The sequence below is a fragment of the Bombus terrestris genome, chromosome 9 (assembly GCF_910591885.1).
Source record: "Bombus terrestris chromosome 9, iyBomTerr1.2, whole genome shotgun sequence".
NCBI lineage: Eukaryota > Metazoa > Arthropoda > Insecta > Hymenoptera > Apidae > Bombus > Bombus terrestris.
The window spans coordinates 8,339,110-8,355,471 of record NC_063277.1 but is presented as its reverse complement, the minus strand read 5'-3'; the positions used below and the strand labels follow the sequence as shown (position 1 = coordinate 8,355,471).

At 40.3% G+C, this 16,362-nt stretch overlaps 1 protein-coding gene across 1 annotated transcript in view; it reads right to left on the bottom strand.

The window, feature by feature from the left end:
- LOC100649143 (nuclear pore complex protein Nup88) overlaps positions 1–16,362 on the bottom strand; it is a 71,194-nt gene that overhangs the window by 12,759 nt on the left and 42,073 nt on the right. Inside the window, exon 2 of the mRNA XM_048408309.1 lies at positions 3,900–4,069. Coding sequence (XP_048264266.1) covers positions 3,900–4,069 — 170 coding nt within the window. The remainder of the gene's footprint in view (positions 1–3,899; positions 4,070–16,362) is intronic.

The following is a 16,362-nucleotide window of genomic DNA, read 5'->3' as shown; positions in this document are numbered from 1 at the left end:
AGTAGCGAGGATCAGAGAAACTGGAATCAACTCTCGAACGAGGACACAGCATTAGGGGTTTACGAGGTGAATACTCGAGGGACGATTCGGAGGAACGTTTGTCGGAGGTGGAGTGGTTGGGCGGTTGAAGTGGGGCGGGTAGCGCGAGAGGTGAAAATTATTCATAAACGTAGGCCGGTTCGCGACGTACGGAGCGAGGGAAAGAGACAGGAAACGGGGTACAGAGATCTCTCTGGTGGTGCGCCGCGTACAGAGGCCGAAGCTGAAATCTACCGAATATTAAGGTAGGCGAGGTCCTACCAGACCGTATAATAAACACATAACGGTAATCCTTAAAACAATAATTAGCCGCGAGAGCCAACCAACAGGCGACGATCTTCCGGTAGTGCACGAAATAACGCGCTGGTTTCGTAGTCCGTTTGTCGAATTAATACCGCGATTCGCGATTCTGCGCAGCGACTTACTCTTACTCCGATCCAACTTATATACACGCGAAAATTGCAACCTTCTTCTAACGATTATCACCCTTAACGAAGGCAAACTGTTACGGTGAAAGTTGGATAGGCGACCTGTCGTGCTTTCAAATTTTTCATTTAAGCAAAGGTTGATGTTCCGGTATAATTTCAAGAGTGGTGATAAACGCCAGTATATAATTGTTCATTGTTCGAAATTTATTTGATGTTATTGCTTCTTCAAGGTGTTAAACCGTATCTATGGAACCTTTTATCTACGAGTCTTGAAAAGGATATATTGCGTTTAGCAAAAGTGTTTGCGATAAATCGAGTCTTGATGTGGCATAAACAAAGATTTCTAAACTTCAGATTATACCTTCGATAAATTTAGAGGGAATTGTTGCCGTTGCAATGGCTTTTTATTCATCTAAGTACGTATCAAGAAGGGATTTAACTTGTTAATAATTATTGAAATACAGACATTGTTCGTTTCGTTAATTATGAATTGCAAGAAATTCATTAGCAATTAGTAGGTGAAATAGCGGAGGCCAATAAAATTTGAGACTCTCGTTGGCATTTGAAATAGCCAAGTTACCAAAGGTAAGTGAAGAAAGTCTCTAGCGAAAAAGAGAGAAAGAGAAAAGAGAATAGGTTTTGGATGGTGGAGGTCGAAGAAGAGTGGAGGCAACGCGAGGTGGTAATAGTTTTAATCCGGTGTCTTGAAGTCGGGATTTGGTGGCGTAGCAGTTAGTGGCTGCTGGTAAGTCCAAGCGAACCCACTTCGCGCTCTGATATCATAATCCGAATAATCACTATTATTGCCGTCATTTGCTTAATCCAAAGCACGGTCGCTCGGTTTTCCACGCTTCGAAGCTTGGGATCTGCCGGCCGATGAAGACACCGAGCACACTGTATCGGAACTATTATATTTTCGTAGCATTTCTACAAAAACTGCTTGAATTACATTAAACACCCGTTACACAATTTGAAAATTAACAAATAAATATGACATGGTAGTTTGGATAAAAAACTATAGTTGAACACATTTCATTCTTCATGAATCGATATGCAAATCTTTTTTCAGCGAAACCTATAATTGCCATGATTTTTGTATATTTAGAATACAGGCAAATTAACGTAAAAATTACGAAATCAATTTGATATTTGGTAAATCACAAAGTATAAGAGATTATTCTTATAAGAGAAACTAAGATTGTACTGTGTTTTCAAAATTAAAAATTACGAAGTACAACGACTGTTTGAAATTTTCGCAAAGTGTCTAGTGACTTACGAATGAAAGCTACATTTACTCGAATATATAGTATTTCGAGCATACGCAAAAATATGTAAAATATATAATTACACCGTAGTTAATTTGTCGATAATTGAACGATAAAGAATAGATCTTTGATGAAGCTGAAGATTAGAAGTTAGAACCCTACTTTAGATACGATCTCATCGTCGTCACGATTCGTCCAACGGGATGAAACGCAGTAACGACGCGACGTCTAAACTTTTAGTTCTTTGGGAGAGAGCAAATATCTGTCCGCGGTGGTGGAAGTTTCACGGGCAATAATGCATAAACTCCATTTAGCTGTGTTTAAGCCGACTGGAAGGAAGGAGACATTAAATCCCTGAGATTCGTTCTAATGGCCGCGACTCTCTTACAAACTGTTCCGCGGCTCTTTTCCGCCATACATTTAACCGGAGGGGGTTACGCGTGCGTTCTTATAAATTCCCTCGATCCTCGGCGCTACGGCGGCTCTGTGTCGCGGTACCAAGGTAGAATCGCTTAAGTGAAATAACGAAAAAACTTTAGCATAAACTGCCGCTCTTAATTTGACCAGTTTGTTCAGGTTGGCCCACGCGGTTCATGGGGCTAAACGTTTTCGTTCGTTTCCGGAAAAACTTGGGAATTATGAATTAGCGGGAAGTCGGCAGGAAGGTAATGCATTTATTCCAGGCTGGACTTATTATGAAATTATAATGCAAAAGACAACTTGGAGCGAACGGCTACCCTTTTACCACGTTGAATTAAGTAGCATCGTCGTTCATCGTAATTCAAATTAATTTGAATTTTCCTTCTGTTCGTCCCCTTGCGATATCTTACGCTTGTCTCGTTGCTGGCCGCTCTTCTAGATGCTGCCAAGTGATATTTCAGCTTCTTGGAAGCCAAGCGATATGTGATCGCAATAAAATCGCTATAAACGATAGTAAATTCTAGGGTAAATCTTAAACAACAAAATGTTTGCGATGTTTCCATTTTTTGATTGTTGGAGTTAGCCGATGTGCTTTTTTCTGCGTTCGTTTCACGATATATGAGAAAGGTAATCGGTCATGATGTTAAAGAATAATATACAAGGTAATGTAATAACTCCAACCGTCTTTGATATCTCTCTTATTCTCAGTGATATGGAGAAGATCTTCTTCTATTTTGCGATCTCTTTCGTTAATTCCAGATAAATTGCGCAGACATCCCGAACACACGTAGACATTCACAACTATTCTAAATTTTAATTAGACGATCATGTTTTCTTCCTTCATACCTAAATTCGAAACTCTCTTCTCGAATCTCACTTGCAATGAACAATCGTTAAAAATTCCTGTTCTTACATATATATATATATATATACATACATACACGCACACACACACATATACGTACATATACACATGTAAACTCTTTTCTTTGAACGTCATAACGAGCAAGGTAGTTTTATATGTAGCAGAGCACTTATGACGACATTGGCAAAAATAAAAATTCGATTGAGCGAGTGGTATTAGAAAAAGAAAGGTAGGAGGTGGTTGAGGCATAATCTTGAAGCTTGTGGCTAATTGCGCGAGGTTCTAATCACCCGAAAGATTAGACAGGAGTACGCGAAGATGCGGAGAAGTGACAGAGGCGGGCGCGGAGGGTAATGTTACACGAGGCAGTAGTCTTGGTGGCATGTGTCGTTGATGAGGCGGTTAGTATTCAGCGGTGCTTTCCGAGGCTGGAACTTTTGAAAACTAACCGAGTAAAGCCACCTTAATTCCATAAGAGGGAGGCCAAAGGGGTTCGGGCGTCATCGTAACACCCTCTTAATTACAGGATATTAGGACGCCCACAGGAGCCACGGAGGTGCAGGAAACCAGATAGTGCGATTTATTATTCGCGGTCTACCTTATCTCGGTTTTTAGGAGCCGGATTTCTTCGTCTGTAAACTTCTCTCTCCATTCTCGGAGATTGATTTCGTGTATTTGCTGCACGGATTTTCCTACAACTTTGAATGAACGGATACGTTTTTTGTTTACCACTATTTCTATTTCGACGAAACCTCTATGTGCACTATACATATACATAAGTACATGATATACGCGAATTTAATAGACGAATTATTGTGTCAAAATGAATTTTATGGGGTTTTAAGAACATTTGTTCACGATTTAGGTTTGATTGCTACTTACATGCAGAGTATTTCTTCTTTCCCACCTTGGAACATGGCATCCTTACCCCAACGTTTTGGAAGCTCCATGAGAACTAAGCCTAGATTGCCCCACAATGCCAGTTGCGTGCCAGTCTCGTTAATTAATAGATTCTTTATTTCGAAGATCGGAATATCGGTAGGTCTAAGTTTCTGAAATTATACGAAAAAATAACAATTAATAAAAAAATAAAAATGAAAGATCAAACTAAATAGAAACGAAAGAATTCGAAAGGCTAATAAACGACGAATAGAAACGATGAATAAAAGTTTAATCATTTGTATCTTCGATTCAGTAAAAAGTTGTATTCTTATGAGGAATAATTATTGTCTCATCCTTTTCAGACAAACCACTGCTACTCGCTACCATCGAGAAAAAGAAAACAAATAAAAACAAAATGCACAAGACCAATAAACGTTAAGTAGAATTAGATAAAAGTTTGATCGTTCGTACCTTCGTCGGTATTACAATTTTAATTTTCATCCGTAACGAGATATTTCCGGCGACCCCTGAAATTCCAGTTCCACCCTCTCCGCGCATCGTCTATCGATTAATAAACTTTATAATACGATCCTGCTCCTCGTTTGTTTTCCAGTTTGATTTTTATCACGATGGTCCGGGAAAAGGGCAGGTGTACGACAAGCCTCTTTCACCCCTGCCACCACCCTCACTGTCGGGATTTCTCTTTAACATCCCCTTGCCGCGCCACCCTTCGCCACCCTCTTTCGCCTCGATATTTAATTTCGAAGTAAGTTCGCGAACGCGAACATCATTACAGGCTGGCAGCCCCGCAGATGGGGTATCGGCGTGTATCAAGGGGCAATTATTTTTTTACCCGAGGGTAGTTTTTGCCAAGACGATGAATGAGGACCAATGGTATCGAATGTACTTCTTCCATCGTTCTTTCAATGCCTACGACAGCAACCATGGGAACGAACAGAGGCTGGCTAGGGTAACGTTTAAAAAAAAATTGTGTGTCGTTAAAAGCTAAACGACTAAATACTGAAACGAATGTTTTTACGATTTTCCTTTTTCTTATACCGATCTTTGATACGTGATTTGTATTTTATATGCTTGTTAAGCTTTTATAGATACGATATTTTTAAGATACGATATTGACAGACAAACAAAGACTACTTTACAAATATTTTCTTTACGATGTAAAATTAAATATCTAATTATTTAATTCATTTCGAGATTTCCAAGGAGATATTTTCATAAGAATATAGAATTTGTATAATCGTATTTACTTTTAGCAGATTTCAGCTCTTACAAACCGATCCATCGCAATACTCTACATAATTGACTAATAAATTTCTTTTACATTTACGACAACCAATATACTGTTTGTTCATTTTGCTACGAAACATGTCGAGTAATAAAATCGTTTCTCAATGAGAATGGCCTCGGTGAAGTTCTCCCTGCCATCGTGTTTGATTTGCGGGGGAGTAAAAGTGCGAAGCTAAGCGCACCGTAGCATCAACGAAGAAAAGGCAGAGTCTAGTGCGTTTAAAAGTTTCCTTCTCATTAAGACTTATTCTCTGGGGACCTTGGTGGCACGCAACGCGAGAAAGCAGGAAAGAAAACTAGAGAAGAGGGAACGAGGAAGAGAGAAAGAGAAAGGCAACCCCCCTCTCGCTTTCTTGCAGTTAGAAACACATTTATTAACGGCAGCTCATCTCATCGCGCTGTTAAGTACCAGTAAGAGAGTGCTCTCTCCCTCCGTTATCCTCTCAGCGAGAGTTCTCATTCACTTTGGTAGCTGTCTGCTGTCCCATCCAGGGGTGAAAAGAAAAAAGACGTCACATCGTCGACGCCTTATTAATTCGGGAGCTGAGGCTGCCAAGCAAGGAGGAAGGTGTCGCGGGAGAGGAGCCCTTTGAAGAAATTAAAAGAACAGAGGGTATAATGTGAACACATCCATTCCCTGACCCTCTTTCTCTCTCCTCTCTTTGCAACATCCTCTTCAGCGTCTCTCTTTCTCCCTCTCGCACTTGTTTCCAACTCTGGCAGCATTAACTCCGGTGTTTCACGTTTCTGTTAAATGTCAGTCAGCCGGACATCTTAAGTCTTGTCACGGTTTCTTAAAATCCGACGTACACACTTATTCACGATCCTTTGTTTTCGTTCCTCTTCCTTTCGGTCTTCTCCTTGCCGTTGAATGGATTCCGTGCTTGTTAAGTTTCAAGATTAATGCGAATTGCTGGCGCGAAAAGAGATTGCGAACGGGAAACCTCGTCGAAACGAGTCGTTGAAAAATTTTGCGACGCGATTGATGAAAGATAAAAATTGTAGACGACAGAGGTAGTTTTTGGCAATACCAGAGTGTTCAGGTTTTTGTGAAATACTGAAATATTGATCCTCTTGTACTGTGATTAATTAATTATCGATATTAGCGAATGGACAGGCTACATGCTATAGACTTCTTTTATAAGAATATGAAAGCTTTACAATTTTAGTAACCGAAATAGGATTTATATAGTTTGTCGTAATAATTTATGCGGTAGAAAAGCACAGAAATTATCCGAGGAAATGTTATGGATTTAAATGAAAAAAAGTTTTTTGTAGTGGAAGGTTTATTCTTTTTCGAATATGGAGAAAACTTTTCATTCCTCGTAGACTTTGCGTTCTTCAATTTACTCTCGGACAATATTAATGCACGAAAAAAAGTTCATCGAAGGATAAACTTGTTAACTCTTCTAGTGTTTGATCCATACATAATATGTACAAGAAACGTGAAAGGTATAACGTACGAGCAAGCTAAGATGTTTAAAATAAACAATCTATTTTCTGAAGAATGATTCAAATACAATGATATATTGTAAAGCAAAGAAAAAACATATCAAATGTCTGCAAGCAAATGCACTCTTACTTTGTCGCATTTCGCGTTTAATGGAAAGACATTTCATAGAAATATTACTAGCGAGTCAGAGAAAAAGGAATTTACAAATACAATGTGTCGTTTGTTATACTAAACGTATAGATGGAGAAGGTTTAAAAAAGGAACAAAATATTATTGTTCGTGATACGATGTTGGCTTATCCTTCGCTGCATTTAAATATATTATATAAGGAATAATTATTAAGAGAAATTAAAATTATTCGACATTTGCTTTTAATTACATTCGGCTATTTTACCCAGCAGTCAAAGGATTAATAAGATACTTAAATCACAATCCAAAGGGTTAATAAGCCTTTTAAAATGATCTTTTGTTATTTGCTTCTATTGTATCTGTTTCTTTCCAACGTTAAGGATTTTTAACACGATTCTGATCAGTAAAATATACATCATACTGCTACCGTGGTCGAATGGAAGCTAAATTGCACGAGCTAAGTGACGATGCAAAAAGCCAAAGCATGCTTTTCCCTTCGAGCTTCTCAATTAAAAAGCGACAAGATCAGAACACCGTTATAATATCGATGACCCAAGACAAAAACGAGAGTGTTCAAAGCGTTTAATTAGAAAATAGTAAAATCAGCTGGATCAAATCGCGCAGGGAATCCGCCCGATGATTCGCTGAAATGACGGGTACACGTAACGCAACGCGACAGGTGGGTAAACTGAGACGAAGAAACAAAATTGGGTGGCCAGATAGAGAGAACCGGATAGAATAGAACGACGGTATAATGGGGTATCGCGTTTGTGTATCGTTGATTCGTAGCTCACGTACGCGGAATGACGGGAATACGCAATAAGTTAATCGTGTTAGCGGCTCGGTTGATTAAACGAACGATCAGGCTGATGGTGAGTGTCGTACGCGGCGCGTAGGGACCATGGGTGCGGCATAGTCGGACATTAATACAAAACTCGATTGTCATTCGTCGCTCGACCTACCCCCGAACGCCCATCCCCCTGATTACGTCGATTCATTAACCGTAGCCGGCGGTATCGTCCACCCCGAAACGAACTGCTGTTTCACCGTTGCACCGGAAATCCTATTAGCCTTCGTCACTGTCCCATCGGTGGCGAGAAATTAATCGCGTGTCATTTTGTTTGGATTCCCGCGTTTCTTACTTAACCCGCTGTATCGTTCTCGTTTGCGATCGACCGATACGAGATACACGAGGTTTGTACGAAGTGGTAATTCTTAAAATACAGATGATCAACAGACTGTGAACAAATGTACATGGAGTGTACGTAAATTGTGTTTAAAGGAACATGTTTGAAACATACCAGTGTTGGAAACTGAATCCTGATATTTGTTCACGTTTGACAGCATGTGAGAGATGATGGAACTCTCTTGTCATTTGAAAACCTCTTTATCTTCAAGTTGGAAATCCATTAATTATGGACTGTAATATGAGTTTAATATATGGAACATCATCTACGTCACAATATTTAGTAACAGATATAGGACAATTTCCCTAAATTTGCAGCTATCAACCGCAAATTGAACTCAATTCATTCGCTTAGAAACGAGTGAAATTCGTTGCATAGAGACGAAACATGTCAAGCTTCGGAGGAAAAAGAGAGGAAAGATCGGTAGAAAGTAGAGTGGATAAAGGGTGTCGGAGGAGGACATCACGATGGAGGAGAGGAGGGTGGCTAGGAAAACGGAGTATGAGGAGTAAAAGGGGTGAGGGTACCCGGGTACCGATGCCGACACCGGCGCCAGTGTCGCACGAGGCTGTAATGCGTTATTAATGAACACCAAGAATTTCATTAAAGATTGTTTGTATATCAAACTGTCCACTAAATTATGCCCTATAACCCCCGTGGCGCCTTTCCGTGCCTGGAAACTATTGGCTGTGGCCGCGGTAGGCACCGCCTTTCGCACCTACTAACTGCACGCGATTCTTGAACATCTTGTAATGTCAAACGTTCTATTTATACGCCTCTATAAAAATCCTTTGATCGAAGTTCGATCAAAGAAATTCTACGATCAAATGAGAAAGAGAGAGAGAGAAAGGAAAAAGTGACTTCACGATTTTAATATGGAGAAACAAGGGATCATCGATTAGATAGGCTGACTCGGCTCGAAGTCAGTTATTTCGCAACCTTTGGAACATATATTATTAGAAGGGACGATATAGGTAAGTACGATGTGATGAGGGCGATGCGAGGGGAAGAAGGATGAACACGGAGAAAGAGAAGGGAGAGGATGAAAAGGGTAGGAGGGAAGGTTCGAAGAAAAGGGACAGAATGAACAGGCACGACGCGTCGAATGAACGGCCATGGGGAAAGAGAGGAACAGGCCGGGTAGACAGGCTGGGTGGAGGGATACAGTTAATCGTTGGGAAGCTATTAACTTCGGACTGGAATGCCCCATAGCGCCTCATTTCGTTCAATGCAAATTTACGCCCGACGTCGACCACCTAACGGGCCTCCCTCCACCTCTTTCTCTGTGAAAACGACGCGTATACCGGGTGTTGCTTGCTGTCCTCCTGCGACGTCTACTGTCGCCTCGAGTGGATTGTCTTATTCTACTTTGTCGAGGATTAGCCAACTAGCGATCCGGTAAGTCAGTTTCAGAATCGGTGAAATACTGGGTCATAAATAATTTCTAGCGTGGCTAAAGGAAATTTATTGTCTTAAAAGAATATGTTTTTTTTCTCGATAATAATATGTTTGTTAGGGCTCTCCAATTTAAATTTTGAATTGTATCGAATAATCAGCCGAGTTGTAACATTCAAAACTCGTTTCTACGATCTTCTTTTTTTATTACCAAGTCACTGCTATGCACGAGAATTTACAAAATTCTTACGATCTCTGAGATTTAACCTTTTGTATACGTAACGTGAAAAATCGTTTCTCGTATTGTTTTCATCGTTTTGAAATGAAACTTTTGGCTGCGAATAGTTCGGTACAGAAGTGCGCAAAGGGTTAACGTATCTTACAGTCTCGTAACAAGATCTTGTAGCTCGTTCAAAATGCCTGGAGGATTTGTAAATTCGAAAATCATGCCTAATTGAAATTCTTGGAGAGTAATGGTCTAAGTAGTCAGAGGGAAGAAGCTGCTTGAACTTATCCAATTTGGTTCTCTCTCATAAACGATCAACGTCGTAATCGGTGACCCGCTTCGTAGCCTCGCAGCTAAACTTGAACCCTTCTCGCGTCGCTCTACCCCTTCCGGTTCTCCCTGATCGTCCTACCGTGGTTGTTGTCTTATTAGTTTAGAACTTAGGCTTAATATAAAGTTGCGTGTGTCGCTTACGATGAAAGTCTGGCTGCGAGACAATGACGAGTCGGAATTTCCTTACTCGGTCGAATACATAACGATATTCTCCGTTTAATCGCAACTGTTCCACGGACAATAGATTATCTTTCTCAGTTTCTGGACGGTCAATTACGTTTTCAGTAATACAGATTCATACAACTGAAAAATTAAGATTTCATTTGCAAGAAAATAAATTTTTTAACTCTGCAAACGTTGTACTACTATATCTTTTCTTTACGCGAGCGAATAAGTCAAATTTTATTTGAAAAAGTTTGCGCGCGTAAATGAAAAATATCGTAGCAATGTCTTCCGCAAATATAGAAAATATTCGCAAAGGGAAATTTTTTCGACTTCTGGAAAGCGACAAAGCGACGAATTCAGAGACGATATGTCAGAGCGGGGTGAAATATCGCCTGTGAAGCTGTGCATCTTAACGTGGAAAATAACGCGTATGAAGGAACTCACTGATAAATGGGTACGTAACGGGTGCTCAAGATACACATAGTTAACAACGGAATGCGGCATGAGCTGACTAACGACGACTGATGCTCTCGCTATATAATTTCAAAGCGTACGCTCACGCATACATACGGTTGAAACGAAAACGCCGCGGCACCCTTGTAGCACACCTTAATATGGACAAATGCCAGACTATATCTCAAATGAGGTTTGTTTTGCATTATTCGGCTAAGGTCCTCGTTTGCCATCTTTGCTCGGCCGACTGGCTCGCGTTATGGCTATGCGGGATTGCCATATCCCTCTTTTTCATTCCACCAAAATCCGACGGTTTCTTGTTACGCTACAACAATATGTCTTTACGCTTGTCGCGGTTTAAATGTTAGCAGAACTGCTCACTCGTATCAAAAGTTTCACTTTGAATACCAAATATTCCTGTATTTGTACGTTTCTAACGTAACTTCTGTCCGAGGAGATGCGTGGCTACTCTTGTTCAACGATCAAGAATCCTGGCGTCGATGTTTCTAGTAGAGATAGATACATAAAGGAGAATGTCCACGTCCGACGAATGGTCACGATATAAAAGGAATATAAAAGTCAGTAGACAAGAAGGTGATAAAACATCTCCGAGTCAAGCCTTCCATTCGCGAAGAATGAACGTATCAAGTGTGTAAAAGCTGCTAAAAAAGGAAAAAGGAAAAAAAAAAAAAGGGAAGATCGAAACAGAAATTCAGAACCTGTCGTAATTATTAACTCGTTTCAATAATTGTTCAACGTAAGCGGTACAAGCGTTTCGACGAGTGAAACTACCAAATGATACGAATTTACCATAGTTGCATCCAATTAACAACTAGTATATAAATGCAACAATAAATGCAGTGCTGTGCAAATACTTTTTGTGGCCACTGTACTGTATATATCTGCGTACGTATCTTCATACGTGGATACGTGGTTTATGCCTGGGTGAAAGTATCCAGAGCAGCCACGAGGCGCCAATGTACGCACGCATGAGCGCAGTATAAGCATAAACGTGAACGAATGCTCGCAAACTCCGTACAATGTAAAGATCGGTAGGTGGGAAGGTTATGCCGGACGGACATCAGCTCGGATACCGGAGAGGAACGAAAGGACGCAGAGCAGTAGCACAGAGGAATGATATCATCGGTGGTGGTCCAGCTATGGGGGGATGATATAGAATTTTAATATAGTGGTTTACGAGCGCGATTGTCCGCTATTTTACGGCCGCTATAGGGCGGCCATTTGAATTCTTAGATCTGCATACTTTGCGGAATTGCGCGGTCCGGCTGGCACGACGATGGACCGCCACAACCAACTCTGGCTCCATCAACGAGCTTGCACTTCTCATGCTCTTTCTCGTGATAAAATACATATCTCTGACGGACTTTCGTATTACAGTTTGACCTGTTCGAAACCGATACACCTTGTGCATTTTGTATTTACTTATTATTTATTCATAGTGCAGGAGCTTCGAATCATCGTTTGGATTGTAGAAATGTAATACAAAGCTCGTGCGTGTCTTGACAAAGTAAATCATGTTACATAGTGTGGTCTATTGTTTGTTCCATAGCACGCCTTGTTGCATAGATTCGTCTATTACTTTCGGGTTTCATTTTTCGAGTACATTTGTACGAGTCGAGAGTTTTAAAAGTTACAAAAATGCCACTTTGTCGAATATCATTCGTTCACGTTATTTATCATAGTACAAGGGTTGAAAGAAACTCTAGATCATTCTTTTGGAATAACTAGTATGAGTTCGACCAGAGTCGCAATTTTCGACTAATGATCTTCACAATATCGATAAAAAGAATTATGTCGTTCGCGTTAATAAAATTAGTATCGTAAGAATCATAAAAATATAACAAAGTATCAAAAATATTTATGACACAACTGATCATTGTAAAATTCTATCGATTATCTCATAAAAATTCCCAAAGATGAAACGATTTATTTATCAACCTGCGATGAATAATGACTGAAATGTCTTGTTTGAAATAAGATAGCACCCCATGGTCGCATATTTTTCTTTCATTCACGATAGATAAAATAAGCGACGGTATTCCGTCCAACAGAAAAGAACCATGAGATCACGTTCATATTACGTTCCATAGATGGTGTGCAGAATCTCATTTGATTACCATAGAATTCGAGTTTCTTCGAACCGATGGTTGCGATTATTAATTTTCTTTTCGTACCGCGTCTCACGAGTTCTCCTGACTGGCGAAAGTAATCGACGTGAAACGAGAAACGCTTTCTGTCCGCGCGAAGATGACTTACGATTGTTATTAGCATCCGGAATAGCTATTCGGATGATTTCGTCGGTGGATAAACGGCCTGCCGTGTGTAACCGCGGCTAGAAATGACAAATATGCTCCCTTTATTGATACCAGATATATGGAATTTTATTACGTCATTACCGTTAGAATTATGGCCGCGTTTAAATTCGGAATTCCCTTCGTTAGCTTATTAGAATCATTATGGCAAACTTATTGCCCACTGGCCATATTTTATCGCCAAGACTCAAGCAAGTTTTCTCACCAAAGTATTCAGCCTTTTTTACAACGCAGGAAACAGATAATAGGAAATAATACGTACACAGTTCTCATAACTATAATTAAATATCTGTGTGTTTAGATATCTCTATACTGTGTACTTTTTAAGATAACCATTTAATGCGAAAGTATTATTCATATTTTTTGGCGAAATCAGAATTACGTGTTTACGTTTGAAGGATCATTTTCAGTGAGTTCAATATCGATAAATTAAGAAAAATTAAGAAAAAAAGATAAATTGAAAAGCAAAGCACATTTAAGCCATTCTTCTGAATCTAATAATTATCGAGACATTGGATATGATACAGAAGAGTGTTTTCAACATGCAAATTTTACAGCTGTTTTCGCGTGTCTGGAATAAAACTCATTCAACCATCGATCGTATTTGTTTTCAATAAAACACAACGCACGTATATAGAGAACGTGAACGAGGTTGAACAAATACGTTGACGTGTCAAGTAGGTGGCTTAAAGTTTACAGGCGTAATTGCAGGATTGGTGGAATTTGAAGCGTGGTAATTCAATCAATTAAAATCATCACAGGTGTCATAATCGTTGGGAAGCGTTCTGGACGCGGCAGGACGTCACTCGGAAACGAAGAAGGTATGGCAGTAACTTAGAAGGACGAGAGAAAGGAGGCGAAGGAGAAGAAGAGTCTCTCGCCTATCTCTTTCCCTTTCCCTCTCCCTTTTCGCGATATAAGCCGTATCAGTTATAATTTACAATGTTATGGCGATTTTATGTATATCTTGGCAGAGCTGTGCTCCCCCGCGCTGAGAAGTATTATTTAAATTAAACGGGGCTAAACTAAGCGAACCGGCGGCATCGAAGTGGTGTAGAGAGAGGTGCCGCGGCGGTATGCAAATTATTATCGCGGGGCGATAATTTAAATGCATATTTCGCCTCCTATATCATTTTATTATTGCCAGGCAAGTTAAGTCAGTTCGTGGGCGAACGTTTACGAGAACGAGGCCTCGCCCTGTGTGTAACTACCACCACCTTGGCTACAGCTTGTATTAGAAACGCTATCGAAGCGTTTTCCCTCATATAATCCTCATTGTTACTGCCTGCGGGACCATAATATCCTGTCGGGTAACGGCTACCGAGCAGGATTAATACTCGACGACTAATTGTATACCGTCAGGAAGTGCCAGCTCATCCACCTTCGCCTGTGTCTTCGAGACGTCCTCGTTGGTCTGCCTATGCCATGTCGCTTTAATGACTCAGTCGATTAATGATATTTGCTGTCGTACTCTCCTAGATGCTCAGCTAGATGCGTTACATATCGAGAGGATTATTCTTCCTGTTGGTCGAAGGTCATTCTTGTGTGTAACTGCGATCCGTATCTATCAATCTACTTGGAGCTGGTCGTTGATAAATTTTCTTTCATTCCAAGTAAAATTGAACGCTGTTGGATTATTGCCAATATCTTTGTTATTCTTTATGAATTCTAATAGCAAAGAATCTACTTACTCGTTAATGCATAATTTTTGCCTTCCAGTTCACGATGGCTTCCGGATTGTTTCCAGTTACAAATAGTATAAGTTCATTGATTACCAAGCTGTTTCGCTACCGCATAACACTTCGTACGTTCATTATTTCGCTGAACTAATCGATTTGTCTTTGAATAATAATTTGACTCGTTCGACTATCCGAAGAATTTCATCATTGTATTATAAGAAGGCAACTTAATCTTGATTTCAAACCATTTATCATTTCAAGGACGTCTCAGCTTTATCCTAAGAACGCTGACTTCTTCCGACGCAACGCTACTATGTGTAACAAAAACGATCCGTAAAGTCTAACTGTGAGACTAAACCACGGTATGCGGTAAACTACGAGATTCTGTAGCCTTCGCCAGCGCCGAAAAGTTGAAACTCACGGTTCTCGGAACCAATTTGCAACGGCCACGATTGTTCTCCCTGGTGGCGCATTTAGTCTGGATTTACATTTCGAGGAACAAGAATGGAAAGCGTCGAGGATCATAGCGAGACGGGTAGCCGGGCAAGTTTCAAGAAACGAAATCAGACAGTCGCGGGGACCTGCACCATGGTGTATCCGTACACGTATCTCGAACAACGAAGAAGGGTTAAAACCTGGCCCGAGTAGTATTTTAATTCCTGACCGTTATCGCCTCGGTAGCCAGGGTCAGTAGCGAAAGATACATGTAAGTTGACCCCGCCCTGGAGACCTTTTTGGACGCTTATGAATATTAATTTCGCCTCGTCGACCATCCCCTCCCACTCCCGTAACCACCTCCCAAACCGAAAACAGACCCGACAGGAACAAATTAGATCTTTCCTTCCATACATTTCCCTTTTATTCCCGCAGATTCTCTTGAATCTCTCCTCGCTTCCTCTGCGTTCTTTTCCATTCGATACCGCATCAACTTGCTGGATGTGAAATGTCTCTTTAAAGAAAACTTGAGCCACATGCAATTTCTTCGACATAAATATATTGGTCAAAGTAAGTAGATATTTTTACCTATTTTAGAACTAGTAGATTTTTCAATATGAATATGTGTTTTCGTTTTTATTCAGTAACCTTTGCTTAGTCTTAACGTTTGCATACAATAAGTAGAATTATCCTGTCTGTGTCTGACAATGTCTCCCTCGATCCCCTGTAACTCTATCTCTAAATCCCCCTAGCAGTATTTTCTTCCAAATTTTCTGTTCAACGTAGTATGAAGATATTCGTAATGATACATTAAAAACGTCATGTATTTTCATACTAAATAGACATTTATCTATTCAATTCCACATGATCCGGCTGAGAAAGAAATCTACTACCTTCGATCGAATTAGTTAGCGGAGACGTAACTTCTACGAAACTCTAGACTTAACCAACGTTTCCTATTTTTTGCACTACAATAAAGAACGTATAATCAAGTGCAACTTCTTTCCCTATACCTGCTGAAAACTCCGAATAAAGAGTTAAATTACCACGGATCGTGTTACTAACGCGTTTCGCGTAGCTAGACAACGCCAACTCCTAAGTGTCGAACACAAAGACGCGTTGGTTGGCCGAAAAATTGTTGGTTTTTGGGGGGAGCATCGAAACATTGGTCGAAGCGAAAGTTTTCCTTGTTGGATGCTCGGGTGTTTAAGCCGAGTGTACGCTATCTAGCTAACGTACCATTCATCCGCGAATACACGGAGGAAGCGCGGAGACGTGGTTACAGACACACACGTTCCCGTACCTCGTAGGCCACACAACGAGTTTATCTCTGTATCTTTCGGATGTCAGACGACCCTTGGTATTTC